This window comes from Taurulus bubalis (genome assembly GCF_910589615.1).
Source record: "Taurulus bubalis genome assembly, chromosome: 4".
NCBI lineage: Eukaryota > Metazoa > Chordata > Actinopteri > Perciformes > Cottidae > Taurulus > Taurulus bubalis.
Window position 1 is genome coordinate 1,572,788 of NC_136592.1, and position 15,040 is coordinate 1,587,827.

Sequence of the window (15,040 nt, forward strand, 5' to 3'; positions counted from 1 at the left end):
TCATTACTGGTGACTAATGCATGGTGCTTGTAGAAGCTGCAGCCTCGTGTCACAGCCGTGCTGCAATAACACAGCAGCAAAGAACTGTTTGGTGTAAAGATCTAGTGGAGTAATGTCGACCTGAGCAGAGAAGGAAGTCTCTCTCTCTTTGTGTGGGTCACTCCCCTGCACATCCCTTCACACTCCATATTTAAACACACATGTCACTTTAACATACACTTACATTAATGTCATCTGTTGTTTCAGCACTTTATCTTATACTTGATTTAATACCATTGCACTGTTGTTGTCGTTGATTGTTGTTTGTCTCGTCTAACGTCTCATGTCTAATGTATGCACCTCCCCCCTAGAATAATTCCTCGTTTGTGTAAACATTCCTGGCAAATTAACGGTTTCTGATTCTGATTCTGAGATGAAACCACGGCCACTTCTACAAAAGCCTCACTGTAGCAGTATAGCTCCAAAACACTGTAATGTCCCGATGCCGGGACATTACTTGGCATCAGGACATGTGCCGCTGTAGCAACTAGACTCCCTCCAGCACTGACCTTAGCACCTCCAGCACTGACCCTAGCACCTCCAGCACTGAACCAGCACTGACCCTCGCACCTCCAGCACTGACCCTAGCACCTCCAGCACTGAACCAGCACTGACCCTAGCACCTCCAGTACTTACCCAGCACTGACCCTAGCACCTCCAGCACTGACCCTAGCACCTCCAGCACTGACCCTAGCACCTCCAGCACTGAACCAGCACTGACCCTAGCACCTCCAGCACTTACCCAGCACTGACCCTAGCACCTCCAGCACCGACCCTAGCACCTCCAGCACTGACCCTAGTACCTCCAGCACTGACCCTAGCACTGACCCTAGTACCTCCAGCACTTACCCAGCACTGACCCTAGCACCTCCAGCACCGACCCTAGCACCTCCAGCACTGACCCTAGCACCTCCAGCACTGACCCTAGCACCTCCAGCACTGACACTCGCACCTCCAGCACTGACCCTAGCACCTCTAGCACTGACCCTCGCACCCTGTTGCCTCAAGGCCGGCTGGCTGTCTCCCAGGGGGGACCAAGGACCCACTGGGGTCAACAGATGCTGTGGGGAGACCCGAGGAGAGGGGTCCGACTAGAGGGCATTATCATTCTGTTATTTCATGACATAGATTAGTCCCAAACAGTCAACTCTTTTTCTAATTTGGGTTTGACAGATTCAGGCATATTTTTAGGCCTTTTGAGTAATTTTTCAATTTGCTCTAGAACGCCATGCCAGATTTGACATCCTCCGCTCTGCTAACATTGCTTTGGTACATCAACTCATAAGTTCCTGCATGGTATCTCTCAGACATCTTCAATCTAGCTCCCTGCAGAGACCTCGATAGCTCACGTCTGGGTGCGTAGCCAGTACTGCACATGCATTAAGAGTGGTATGGGAAAATGTGTCTTCTTGCATTTGGACAGAATATTAATAACTCTATGGGATCTATTTTTCAGGAATTGCTGCTCTGTCTTTTTAAACAGCTTTTTACCTGACTATCAAGTTGGCTTATTCGTGGTCCTCTTCATTTCTTAGGATGTGTATGTTCTCAATAGGCAGGTAGACATGACCCAGGATATATGATGCACTTACTCAGAGAAAGAAAAAGGAAACACAAATCCACTTTGCCAATGAGAAGTAAAGTATTGGTTGTTCATGGATAATGATTTCTGAGGATGTCACATTGGGATTACCTGCATCATGTATTGCCCAGCTGATAGGGTGTTTAAGCTCCAGTTCACAGGCGGAACAGGGATTACCTGAGAGGGAAATGTACAGCAGCTTGACTGATGAGAAGCTGGGCTCCCCAGCGTTAGTGATCAGTATCAGTTTCCCAAATCCCACATTATAGAATGATAACAGGTCTGCCGAGGTCGCAGAGACAGACTGCAGTGGGAGATGGTTTGGTAGACCCCACCAGCATGGGTCAGGATGTCTCAGCCACGTTGTGTGGTCAGAAGAACATACTCTGTCATTGATTCACATCAATACAAATCACTGATATGGTGAGTAACTTACAGAGAAATAGACATGTTCTATTACATTCATTATGACATGAACTGATAACCGTCCGGAGGGCGTTTGCCTCCATGAATTCCTGATAATGTACACCTCGAAGGGCTTTGTCCTGCTTGCGTCACGGCCAGTTGTCAAAGAAATATAATAAAAGTTAAGAGCATTTATTTTTATTTTCATGCAATTTGCAAACATAATCTAAAGGTTATTATGAGCCAATCACTCTGTTTCCCTGGTAACCCTGAGGTTGTGTTAATACCTGCTACCATCATTACCATCACTACATCCCAGAAGGCTTGTTGTTTACTGCTCCAGTGAATATGACAGACCGTAGATACAATTTGGTAAGAGGAGACATTTCTGTCAGCTATGAGCCAGACAGCTACTGTTGTGCTGCAAGATCCAAAGTCAATAATGTTGCCTGTGGTTGGCAAACAGTACATATCTATCCAGCCACGACTTGTCCCCAAATCAATACTTTCACAACATCTTAGACAGCATAGAGCTTCAGACACTGGTTACAGAGACACCCCTCACTGGTTACAGAGACACCCCTCACTGGTTACAGAGACACCCCTCGCTGGCTACAGACACCCCTCACTGGTTACAGACACCCCTCACTGGTTACAGACACCCCTCACTGGTTACAGAGACACCCCTCACTGGTTACAGAGACACCCCTCACTGGTTACAGAGACACCACTCACTGGCTACAGACACCACTCACTGGTTACAGAGACACCCCTCACTGGTTACAGAGACGCCACTCACTGGTTACAGAGACACCCCTCACTGGTTACAGAGACGCCACTCACTGGTTACAGAGACACCATTCACTGGTTACAGACACCCCTCACTGGTTACAGACACCCCTCACTGGTTACAGAGACACCACTCACTGGTTACAGACACCCCTCACTCGTTACAGAGACACCCCTCACTGGTTACAGAGACACCCCTCACTGGTTACAGAGACACCCCTCACTGGTTACAGAGACGCCACTCACTGGTTACAGAGACACCCCTCACTGGTTACAGAGACGCCACTCACTGGTTACAGAGACACCATTCACTGGTTACAGAGACACCATTCACTGGTTACAGACACCCCTCACTGGTTACAGAGACACCATTCACTGGTTACAGAGACACCCCTCACTGGTTACAGAGACACCATTCACTGGTTACAGAGACACCCCTCACTGGTTACAGACACCCCTCACTGGTTACAGAGACACCACTCACTGGTTACAGACACCCCTCACTCGTTACAGAGACACCCCTCACTGGTTACAGAGACACCCCTCACTGGTTACAGACACCCCTCACTCGTTACAGAGACACCCCTCACTGGTTACAGAGACACCCCTCACTGGTTACAGAGACACCACTCACTGGCTACAGACACCACTCACTGGTTACAGAGACACCCCTCACTGGTCACAGAGACACCACTCACTGGTTACAGAGACACCATTCACTGGTTACAGACACCCCTCACTGGTTACAGACACCCCTCACTGGTTACAGAGACACCACTCACTGGTTACAGACACCACTCACTGGTTACAGAGACACCCCTCACTGGTTGCAGAGACACCACTCATTGGTTATTGAGACACCCCTCACTGGTTACAGAGAAACCCCTCACTGGTTACAGCAACACCCCTCACTGGTTACAGAGACACCACTCACTGGTTGCAGAGACACCACTCACTGGTTACAGAGACACCCCTCACTGGTTACAGAGACACCACTCACTGGTTACAGAGACACCACTCACTGGTTGCAGAGACACCCCTCACTGGTTACAGAGACACCCCTCACTGGTTACAGCAACACCCATCACTGGTTAGAGAGACACCAGACACCAGAGGAGTGTGTTCCGTATGGAGTGTGTTCCTTATGTAGTGTGTTCCTTTATGGAGTGTGTTTCTTATGGAGTGTGTTCCCTTATGGACTGTGTTCCTTATAGAATGTGTTCCTTTATGGAGTGTGTTCCTTTATGGAGTGTGTTCCCTTATGGAGTGTGTTCCTTATGGAGTGTGTTCCTTTATGGAGTGTGTTCCTTTATGGAGTGTGTTCTCTTATGGAGTGTGTTCCTTATGGAGTGTGTTCCTTTATGGAGTGTGTTCCTTTATGGAGTATGTTCCTTTATGGAGTGTGTTCCCTTATACAGTGTGTTCCCTTATGGAGTGTGTTCCTTTATGGAGTGTGTTCCTTTATGGAGTGTGTTCCCTTATGGAGTGTGTTCCTTATGGAGTGTGTTCCTTTATGGAGTGTGTTCCTTTATGGAGTATGTTCCTTTATGGAGTGTGTTCCCTTATACAGTGTGTTCCCTTATGGAGTGTGTTGCGATCAGAACCATGTGATGAGCATGGTGGAGTGAATCAGTCCTCTGCACTCAGACATCTCTTGATATTTTTGGGTCCATCACAAATCAGCTGCTGCAAATAAACCCAACCTGCAGGAAAACACAATTGTTCTCTTTTAAATGAAAATATTACCAGATCTGGAACAATATCACTTAAAAGTCAGCAATCTCATGATTGGAGTTGAATTATAAAATATTTGAATCATGAAACAGCTAAAAAAAATGACACAACTGCTTACTGTACTTGTAAATCTGTCTGTTCTCTCTGTAATTGAAACAGATATCTGCACTGCAGTCATACATGCTCCAGGATGAGGCCGTGATCACAGGCCACATGTAATTGGTCATATTTAGTGTGTCTGTGTATGTAGCATGCATGTGAATGTAAATGTGAACTTGTACATGGACATCAGCCTCTTTGGGGATTTGAAAAGACGACAGTTGTGGCAAAGCAGTGGTGATGTAATCCCTGTGCTCTGCGGAGTCCAGCTGTGCCAGAATAATACTTCAGCAGGCAGTCGGACAACTGAAGCTGGAGGGTCAAAGGTGAAGCCGGCAGCTTTTTAATGTGTTATGAATTGTGTGGGGCAGCTCATGGGGCTACAAGGATTTTGCACGTCTTCTTAAAGCCCTGCAGGATTACCTCTTTACAGGATTAGATTCACTGGCTACCACATCAGAGGGCAGAGAACAGGATACGGCAGCTCCTGAGGATCCGGGAGGCTTCCTATAGCAGAGTGTCAGTAAACGCTCCACACACAAGGAGCCAAGATACACACAAAAAGTGTTCAGAAAAAGTGGAATATAATGTGCATGCACTTTAAACAAGCTATGCATGTTTTAATTTTGGTGAAATTGTTTTGTTAAACTGCCAGCTGGAGTACAAGGGGCTGCTGCTGATGCAAAGGAGAAAGATGACCCAGACCCGTACTGGTCGGCCTGGTCCAGTGAGCAAAGCAGCCATTGTGGTTCCACCAGTCTGTGTACAGCTCAACCCTGTACACTGTACACAGGCGGGGGATGAAGGCCTCTGGATGACGTATTGAATACAAAGACTGATCATATCATATACTGTGTATGACAATATAAGTGAAAATAATCTTTGTACAAAAATGCAGGTTCCCAATTACAACATGTTTAATCAACCACAGCATGCAGGAATATTTAAATCAGTACAAAAAGAGAAAAATTATGAAAATACAAAACAGTTGATGAATACAAAGACAATTTAATCAGAGCATTACTTTGATTCCCAGTGGCCCGAAATACAATGGATATACCCAGAATCCATTGGGCTCCCGTCACCTGCAGAAGGGAAAGGGCCTTTAGATCTGGTAACATGGGCTGCGGTCTAAAAAAAGACCCCCGCAATCTTTCCCTAACCACTTTTCCTTGACCTCAACGGAAGGTGTAAAGGTCATTCATAGAGATAACCATTAAGCTCTGAGCATCCAACTGCACTTACACTGGGCATGTTCATGTTCCCAGTTATTGACAGGAGTCTGGAAATGTTTCTCCCACGGCTGAGGAGGAGTACGACTCCCCCAATAAAGATAGTAAAAACCCTTTCACAGGGAAAACTGGAAGAACCTTCAGGAGAGCAACAGAGGAGGATCCCTCTCCCGGATGAACAGAAGCAATAGATGTCATGTGACCAGAATGAATAACATAACAGAGTTACAGCACATTACATGAATTATTCATATAATGAGTAGTAGGCATGGTCCATGATCCAGATAGCCACGATCCATGAAGCAGAAGGAGGGAGAGAGGAGGGGCATATATATATATATATATATATATATATATATATATATATATATATATATATATATATATATATATATATCTCCTCCAATGAATCGCCACCTTAACGTGGTGGAGGAGTTTGAGTGGCTCAGTGATCCTGGGAGCTATGTTGTCCGGGGCGTCAGCCCCTGGTAGGGTCTCCCAAGGCAAACAGGTCTCGGGGGAGAGCCCAGACTAAGAGCGGTTCAAAAAACCCTGATGAATAGCAGCTCACGGTCTGAAGTTACCTCGCCCGGACAAGGGAAACCGGGGCACCCTCCCGGAGCCAGACCCAGGAGGGGAGCTCGTCGGCGAGCGTCTGGTGGCTGGGCTTTCGCCCATGGGGCCCGGTCGGGCTCAGCCCGAAGAAACAACATAGAGCAGCAGTCACCCCGTGGACCCACCACGGGGTCGGGTGCTATGCAGACCGGGCGGCGGGCCAGGCAGGAGACCTGGGCGAGCCGATCGCCGGCAGCATAGACTCGCTCTAGGGACGTGGAACATCACCTCGCTAGCGGGGAAAGAGCCGGAGCTGGTGCAGGAGGTGGAGTGGTACCAGCTAGATTTAGTTGGGCTCACCTCCACCCACAGCATGGGCTCTGGAACCAAGCTCCTGGAGAAGGGTTGGACTTTGTCCTTTTCTGGAGTTGCCCAGGGTGAGAGGCGCCGGGCGGGAGTGGGGATACTCACGAGCCCCCGGCTGAGCGCCGCTATGTTGGAGTTTTCCCCGGAGAACAAGAGGGTCGCCTCCCTGCGCCTACGGGTTGGAGGGAGTAAAGCTCTGACTGTTGTTTGTGCTTATGCACCAAACAGCAGTTCAGAGTATCCGGCCTTCTTGGAGTCGGTGGGAGGGGTCCTGGGAGGGGTCCTGGAAAGGGCGCCGCCTGCCGACTCCATAGTTCTCCTGGGAGACTTCAACGCTCACGTGGGCAATGACAGAGAAACCTGGCGGGGCGTGATTGGGAGGAACGGCTTGCCCGATCTGTGACCCATGTTTATTTATAGTGTTAAGAAATTCTGAATTGACCTCAAGATGGTCTTCATCTTCATCCTCCTCTGCTTCAGTGTGGTGATCCAGAATGTGCTCCTCCCTCCAGGGCCGTTCTTTGTTCCTGTTGCTCATGTATGTATCTGCACTGTGAAGCTGGGAGGACTTGTTTATGGAGGGTGTGGTTCAGTGGGGGGACCCTTGACCCTTGACCCTTCTGACCCCTTACAGCCTTCACCTGCCGGGAACATCATGTTTTAAATATAAACCTGCAGATACTTTCAAATACATGATATCATTTATATATGATATAATAATACAATTTATACATGATATTCATTTTGTTTGTTTTATTCCCCGGTGACTTTGTCGGTGTTGAGATTCCTCCTGATGCAACTTTTTTTTATGTGTGCAATCCAGTGATGCAGAAAGACAATACATATTCCATGGACGTTGTTATCGCTATTACGTACGTTACGTGATTACGTGATGACGCACTTAATGACGTCAAGCCGTTACCGGCACCAGTCAAGACAACGCAAGGTCGTCGTAGCAGCAGGTCGCCGCAAACATGATGTCTCTCGCCGCCCGGTCCGGGGCTTTCTCCCCGTACATGCAGGCTACCGCCGCCGCGGTGGCGGGTCCGCTGAAGCCGCTGGTCCCCGGGGTGGTGGTGACGGGAGAGAAGGTCCTGCTGGACCCCAAGAAGAAGTTCCTCTGCCGCGAATCACTCAGCGGTCAAAGCCCGAAGACGGGGCCCGCTGTGACTGTTAGCATTAACGGTAAGTCTGTCACTTCACGAGCTAACGTTAGCGGGCTGCCACTCTCTGTTCTCACATGTGCAGTGCGGGTCTTCATCCGCGTGTGTGCTGACATGACACCCAGTAACGCGTATCACTGTTAGAACCGTGGCTTAGCTAGCGTTAGCTTAGCTAGCGTTAGCTGCGGGCTTTTCCAGGTTGTTAGCTAGCATCCTGTTAGCCTACACCTGAGGTCAACATTAAATAGGGACTTCGTGGCTCCTGCTCCGTGCTTGTGGGACTGACAGCAGCGGTGTGGTTTGGTACTTAAACATAACATCATAAACTAAACTAAACATAACATGAACTACGGAGCCTGGACAGTCTTCCCTTCTTCAAGGAACCGCAGCGTTAGCATGTTAGCTGCTGTTCCGGGTCCATGTCCCCACGTCACCCTGTGACTTCCACACCGTGTCAGTGCAGTGGCAACAGGTCGGTCATAGTTTCATAATACTGTAACCAGATCACACGGCACTGTGGGCTAACGGTACCTATGCCAGCATGCAGCAGTGTGTGTGGGTGCCCTTCAGCACCCGTATGTCCCGCATGTAGTTCTGCAGTCTGACCCTGCAGCACCCTGCTCGCTACTCTCATTGTGTAGTCTGTTGTGTTGAATAGAATGATGTGTTCAAGCTAAGTATTTAAACTGCATGTATCCTAAGTTGAATCAGTCTAAGTCTAGTTTGATGATCTAGTCTCATCCACTCCGCCCAGAGCGTCACTTACACCATGTTTCACTGCATGAGAAGTAAAGCTGTCCACCAGCCTCTTTATGAGAAACAACTACAGCTTACTCACAGGTGTGTAACGGTGGGTCTAATACAGGTGTAGTGGACTAATGGAACAGGTGTGTAACTTTGGGTCTAATACAGATGTAGTGGACTAATGGAGCAGGTGTGTCTAATACAGGTGTAGTGGACTAATGGAGCAGGTGTGTAACGGTGTGTCTAATACAGATGTAGTGGACTAATGGAGCAGGTGTGTAACTTTGGGTCTAATACAGATATAGTGGACTAATGGAGCAGGTGTGTCTAATACAGATGTAGTGGACTAATGGAGCAGGTGTGTCTAATACAGATGTAGTGGACTAATGGAGCAGGTGTGTAACTTTTAGTCTAATACAGATGTAGTGGACTAATGGAGCAGGTGTGTCTAATACAGATGTAGTGGACTAATGGAGCGTTGTGCTGATGACACATTGGTGACTACAGGCTCTAGCTGCAGTTCAGACAATCATGACATCCACAACATGTCAATTGTCATATTATTGTCCACTACATCATTTATAGGCCTGCAACTGACACTTGTTTCCTCTGCGGGCGGCTCTGCCCTGGTTTCAGTGTGAGATGTCCGGTGCAGACACATGGATGATATTATGCAGATTCCAGTCATTTCTCTTGATGTTCATGTTAGTTTGTGCTGAAGGACTTTCTGGGGGATTTTGTGTGGAATCCGACCCGGTGGCACAGAAGACCAGCATTAAGAATAACTCTATAGAAATAGACCATCTCTGGTGCTTTTATGAAGGTCACAACGAGTTAACTTGAGATCCAAAGTTTGAGTACAAAATCACAATTAAGGTGACAGCTGGCTGGAGGCAGACCGCCTAACGGTCTCCTACTCTCTGATGGCTATTGAATGTATGTAATCTCGAGGAAATATTACAGTGTACATAGTGTTTCTTCTGTTTAAGTCTCCAGTCTGATCTTGAGTGTTTACAGTTTATTTACAGTGTAATCAGCACAGCTGATTTCATAACCTGGATTTAAATACATTTGGGAGGACTATGTGGTGATCATAAAATGGATGAAAGATTAACTACAAAATTAACTGAATTGAATAATTCATAATTAATTTGAAGTCAATTGCCAGTAAAGACGGACATTTCATGAATTGAGAAGTTAAATCTGCGTTCAGAACAATGGACCCACCTCCACTGGCAGCTCTTTGTTGGTTCCCTCTGCTGGACCTTTGTCTAACCGACCCGTTTGCTTCTTGTGTGCAGGCTGTGCAGGAGTCCGATTTGCCCACACGGACATCAGGGTCCCGGACTTCTCCGACTACAGGCGTCTAGATGTGCTGGATCCCAACAAGTCCTCCCAGGACAGCAGTGAATCCAGGAGGACCTTCTCGTACCTGGTCACCGGCGCCTCCACCGTGGTGGGCGTCTACGCCGCCAAGACGGTGGTCACTCAGTTTGTTTCCTCCATGAGCGCCTCGGCCGACGTCCTGGCCCTGTCCCAGATCGAGATCAAGCTGAGCGACATCCCCGAAGGCAAGAACATGACCTTCAAGTGGAGAGGCAAGCCGCTGTTCGTTCGCCACCGCACAGAGAAGGAGATCGCCACGGAGGCCGGCGTGAACCTGGCCGAGCTGCGCGACCCCGAGCACGACAAAGACAGGGTCCAGAACCCCAAGTGGGTCATCGTCCTTGGGGTGTGCACTCATCTGGGCTGCGTGCCCATCGCCAACGCCGGAGACTTCGGAGGCTACTACTGCCCCTGCCACGGCTCTCACTACGACGCCTCCGGCCGCATCCGGAAAGGCCCCGCCCCCCTCAACCTGGAGGTTCCCTTCTACGAGTTCCCAGACGACGACACCGTCATCGTGGGATGACCGGCGCTCCTCAGACCGAGCGCTCCCTTTGTCGCAGCGTCCGTGTGGTCGACATCTTGTCAGTATCGCGATGCTGGAGGAGACTTCAGCCGTCGTGATGCTCAATGTATGGTTGCTTCATGTGGAGGTCGCTCACTCCAGTGAGAAGACAGCTGCTGGTCGTCCTCTGATCACTTTATTAATGCTGTCTGTAAATGCTAATCATCTAGAATATGGCGTCTGAGTTAAATGGGTGATCATCCTCTTCTTTTCCCATCAACATGAAACAAACACCTGCTACTCTTAAGTTATAGTTCATTTAATTTGCAAAGAACAAATGTCGTGTTCAGATCTGATTAAATAAAGATTTATATTTTATTTGACAACCTTTATTCAGTGTTGATCCTTTCTTTGCTCAAATAATGTCCTTGTTCAAAGCGGTGAAGCTCACTGACGCCCGTCAGCTGATCGCATCACATTTCCACTTCCTGTTGGAGGAGGCGGCTTGTCGGTGTGTGTTACTCGGGTTGTCACAGCAACACGCTCTAAATAGCGGCCCGTGTCCTTGTTTTGGTGTCACACCTGATGTACCCCTCCCAGGTGAAGTATTTCATGCACTCAATTCAGTTTATTTTATATAGCCCAACATCACACATACAAGTTATCCTCGGAGGGCTTTACAGTCTGTAACATAACATCCTGTCCCGGGACCTCACATCGGATCAGGAACAACTCCCCCAATAAAGATAGTAAAAACCCTTTCACAGGGAAAATAGGAAGAAGCCTTCAGGAGAGCAACAGAGGAGGATCCCTCTCCCCGGATGGACAGAAGCAATAGATGTCATTAAGGACTGTACTTAAGTGCAATTATGAGGTTTTTCAACTTTATACTTCTCAACTAATTTCCACAGGCACATTAAGTTACTTTTCAGATTATTAGTACAAAATGGAAATTAAGAAATTAATAATGTTGTAGGCTTAGCTATCAGACATCTATGCAGTTAATAAAATGAGTTCCACATTGACAAGATGCCAACATTGAAGTAATTATCAAATGAATGCATAATTATAATCTAAAAATAAACTTTACTTTTTTCTGCACTGAGCAATTCTCACAATGAGTCCTTTGATACTTAAAGTAAAAGTTAGTGATTTTACTTTTACTTTCCTATTTTGAATGCATAACTTTTACTTGTAATAGTAACTTGTTTTGCTACTTTCACTTTAAATGGCAATATGTACGATTTTAGTCGTAAAATGCAATTGTTCATAATTGTGCACAGTTTTATCATGTGTCTATACAATATAGAACAACTGCTATTATGTTTGTTGTGCCCTCAGATCACGTAGACGCAGAACAACCATTACAGCTGACCATGAGCTGATGCTGAGTATGGAGGAGGAGTCAGTCTGAGTTCCACTGTCACTTCCTGTTCAGTTCAGTTTACTATTATCACTTCCTGTTCAGTTTACTATTATTAGGTGTGGCTCAGCTGCAAGGGGTCATAGACCCCTTGCAGCAAGCGCACTTCATGTTCTCCTGCGGGCTTATTAGTTGGAATGCTTCAGCAGTCCAACTATTGTTATCCTCTTCTTTATTAGTTGGAATGCTTCAGCATTCCAACTAATGTTCTTCAAATCTTTATTAAACTTATTCTATTTCTTCCGTACATATTTTGGACCTCTTAAGCTCCTTCATATATTCAGCTACAGAAACCGTTCAACTATTAAAATATTCAGCTACTTAAGGACACGTGCGCTATATCTCTTCATATGTTTAACTATTCAACTTTTTGAATTATTAAGCTTTTTATGAAAATTAAAATGAATGGAAACAGATGGCGAAAATCTTCAAATCCTCTTCAACTTCAAACGCTTACCGGTTCTGCATACGTTCAGCTAAAGACACTATTTCAACTTTTAAAATCTTGACAAAACTTTCAGCTATTATTCTATAATTTCAGATTTCTGATATCTTTTATAGTTTTTTAACTGTCACCGTTTTCGTTTCATTCTTTTTTTAGCAACTTTTCTGACTTTAACATGGGTGTGTATGGCGCAGCTCAGAGTGGTGATGTCACAGCTAGAGGGGACTGAGAAAAATATTTAAGCTTTTAAAAGTATTTGCTTTTTGGTATCTCCTCCACAATACTAAGTCTTTGGGCATAATTTATACATCAAAACGTAGGAAATCTTGTCTTACTTCGTAAACTTTGGTCGATTTGAATCCAACAGATTCAGACATGTTAAATCAGACGATATGTGAGAGGTGGTCCTCCTCCTTCCTCCATACTGTGCCATGTTAAATCTCCCACATTCACATCTCACATTCATGTAGCTGAAGAATAGTTCAGGTAACCCTGAGGAACTTTAACTGGTCCTGAACCAGTGTCAGTCTAGTCCTGGTCCTCTATAGACCTCAGTGTAGTCCTGGTCCTCTATAGACCTCAGTGTAGTCCTGGTCCTCTATAGACCTCAGTGTAGTCCTGGTCCTCTATAGACCTCAGTGTAGTCCTGGTCCTCTATAGACCTCAGTTTAGTCCTGGTCCTCTATATACCTCAGTCTAGTCCTGGTCCTCTATATACCTCAGTCTAGTCCTGGTCCTCTATATACCTCAGTCTAGTCCTGGTCCTCTATAGACCTCAGTCTAGTCCTGGTAATAGCTAACGATGCTAACAGATAACAATGCTAACAGTTAACAATGATAGCAACTAACAATGCCAACAGATAACGATGCTAGAAGCTACAAGCTAATGATGCTAACAGTTAACAATGCTAGCAGCTAACAATGCTAACAGATAACAATGCTAGAAGCAAATGATGCTAGAAGCTAACAATGCTAGAACCTAACAATGCTAACAGCTAATGATGCTAACATATAACAATGCTAGCAGCTAACAATGCTAGCAGCTAATGATGCTAACATATAACAATGCTAGCAGCTAACAATGCTAGCAGCTAACAATGCTAACAGCTAATGATGCTAACAGTTAACAATGCTAGCAGCTAACAGATAACGATGCTAGAAGCTAACAATTCTAACAGCTAACGATGCTATTAGTTAAAATGCTAGCAGCTAACAATGCTAACAGATAATGATACTAACAGTTAACAATGCTAGAAGCTAACAATGCCAACAGATAACGATGCTAGAAGCTAACAGCTAACGATGCTAGCAGCTAACAATGCTAGAAGCTAACGATGCTAACATCACAACAGTGCTAACAAAGGCAACATGACTCCACTATATATTTACATGGAGGATGTTTGTTTGATGAGATATTAATGTTGTAAATATCCAGTACAGATCAGCAGTATGTTGCATTAAATCATGTGTTTTTATTGTAAAATCTTAATCTATAAATAAGTCAAATAAATCTCCCTCTGACATGTAACATAAACAAAGCATTGCACTAAAATACTCCAGTAAAGTACACACTTTGCATACTTTCCACCAGTGTGTGGATGACAAGCGTTCAGACCGCCTGTCACTGACGTAATGAAACTCACAGAGCCGAAGGCGGCCATTTTGCTTGAATCCACTGTTCTCTTCAGGGTCTCCAGGTCCTCCAGGTCTCGTATGGTGACCAGGTCCACGTAGTTCTCTCTGCAGTGACGCTGTGCTTCAGTCATGTTCTTCAGCTCATAAACAACATGGTAGAGACGTACAGCTGATGAGACGACACACAGCCCTGATGACACACACATGTTGACTCATCAAATCTTTATGACTTTATAGATATGCATTAAGTGGCAGTGAGGACCAGGACAACTATATATATATATATATATATATATATATATATATATATATATATATATATATATATATATATATATATATATATATCATATTCAGCAACCATTTCTTGACTTTAACCTTTTATTTATTGTTTAAATGACAGTTTATCTGCTGCGCCACGTGACCTTCATCAATGAGACATGACATGTCATCTCCTGATTCCTCTTGACTCATTGTGGCTTCTGAAAGAGTTAAATAATATTCAGTATTATCATGAACATGGTTTGAACGTGTGTAATATATTTATTTTAACACTGTTAAACATTTGAAACATGTAATAAATGATCTGAAGCGTCAGATAACGATTCATAAAGTTATATCTACAAATCTTTTCACTCCACATAGTGGATATATATATATATATATATATATATATATGTATATATATATATATATATATATATATATATATAAAGATACACATAGATGTAACGATAAAAACAATTTTTTTTACTACTATTGACGATCCACCCCCCCTCCCCTCCTTGTACATCTCTAAAGGGAATATATTATATTATGAAACAATTACATAAATTGTTGGATTTATTTAAAGCCGTAGACAAACATATTTATTACATTTAATATTAATAACTTAACTCACTGATGCAAATGATCCTTTCACATTAAAGTAAAAAAGA

General features: G+C 45.1%; 1 protein-coding gene across 1 annotated transcript; it reads left to right on the top strand.

Moving 5' to 3' along the window:
- Positions 1 to 7,742: 7,742 nt before the first annotated feature.
- uqcrfs1 (ubiquinol-cytochrome c reductase, Rieske iron-sulfur polypeptide 1) lies at positions 7,743 to 10,991 on the top strand. The gene is made up of 2 exons (XM_079217028.1): positions 7,743 to 7,986; positions 10,010 to 10,991. Exons 1-2 carry the CDS (start codon positions 7,776 to 7,778, stop codon positions 10,618 to 10,620), a joined length of 822 nt encoding a protein of 273 aa, XP_079073154.1. The 5' UTR covers positions 7,743 to 7,775; the 3' UTR covers positions 10,621 to 10,991.
- Positions 10,992 to 15,040: the final 4,049 nt, after the last annotated feature.

Excerpts from the sequence above, each read along its gene's own strand:
- uqcrfs1 (XM_079217028.1), top strand. The coding sequence starts at position 7,776 with ATGATGTCTCTCGCCGCCCGGTCCGGGGCTTTCTCCCCGTACATGCAG. Across the intron at positions 7,987-10,009 it reads TGTGACTGTTAGCATTAACG|GCTGTGCAGGAGTCCGATTT; the intron begins GTAAGTCTGTCA and ends TCTTGTGTGCAG.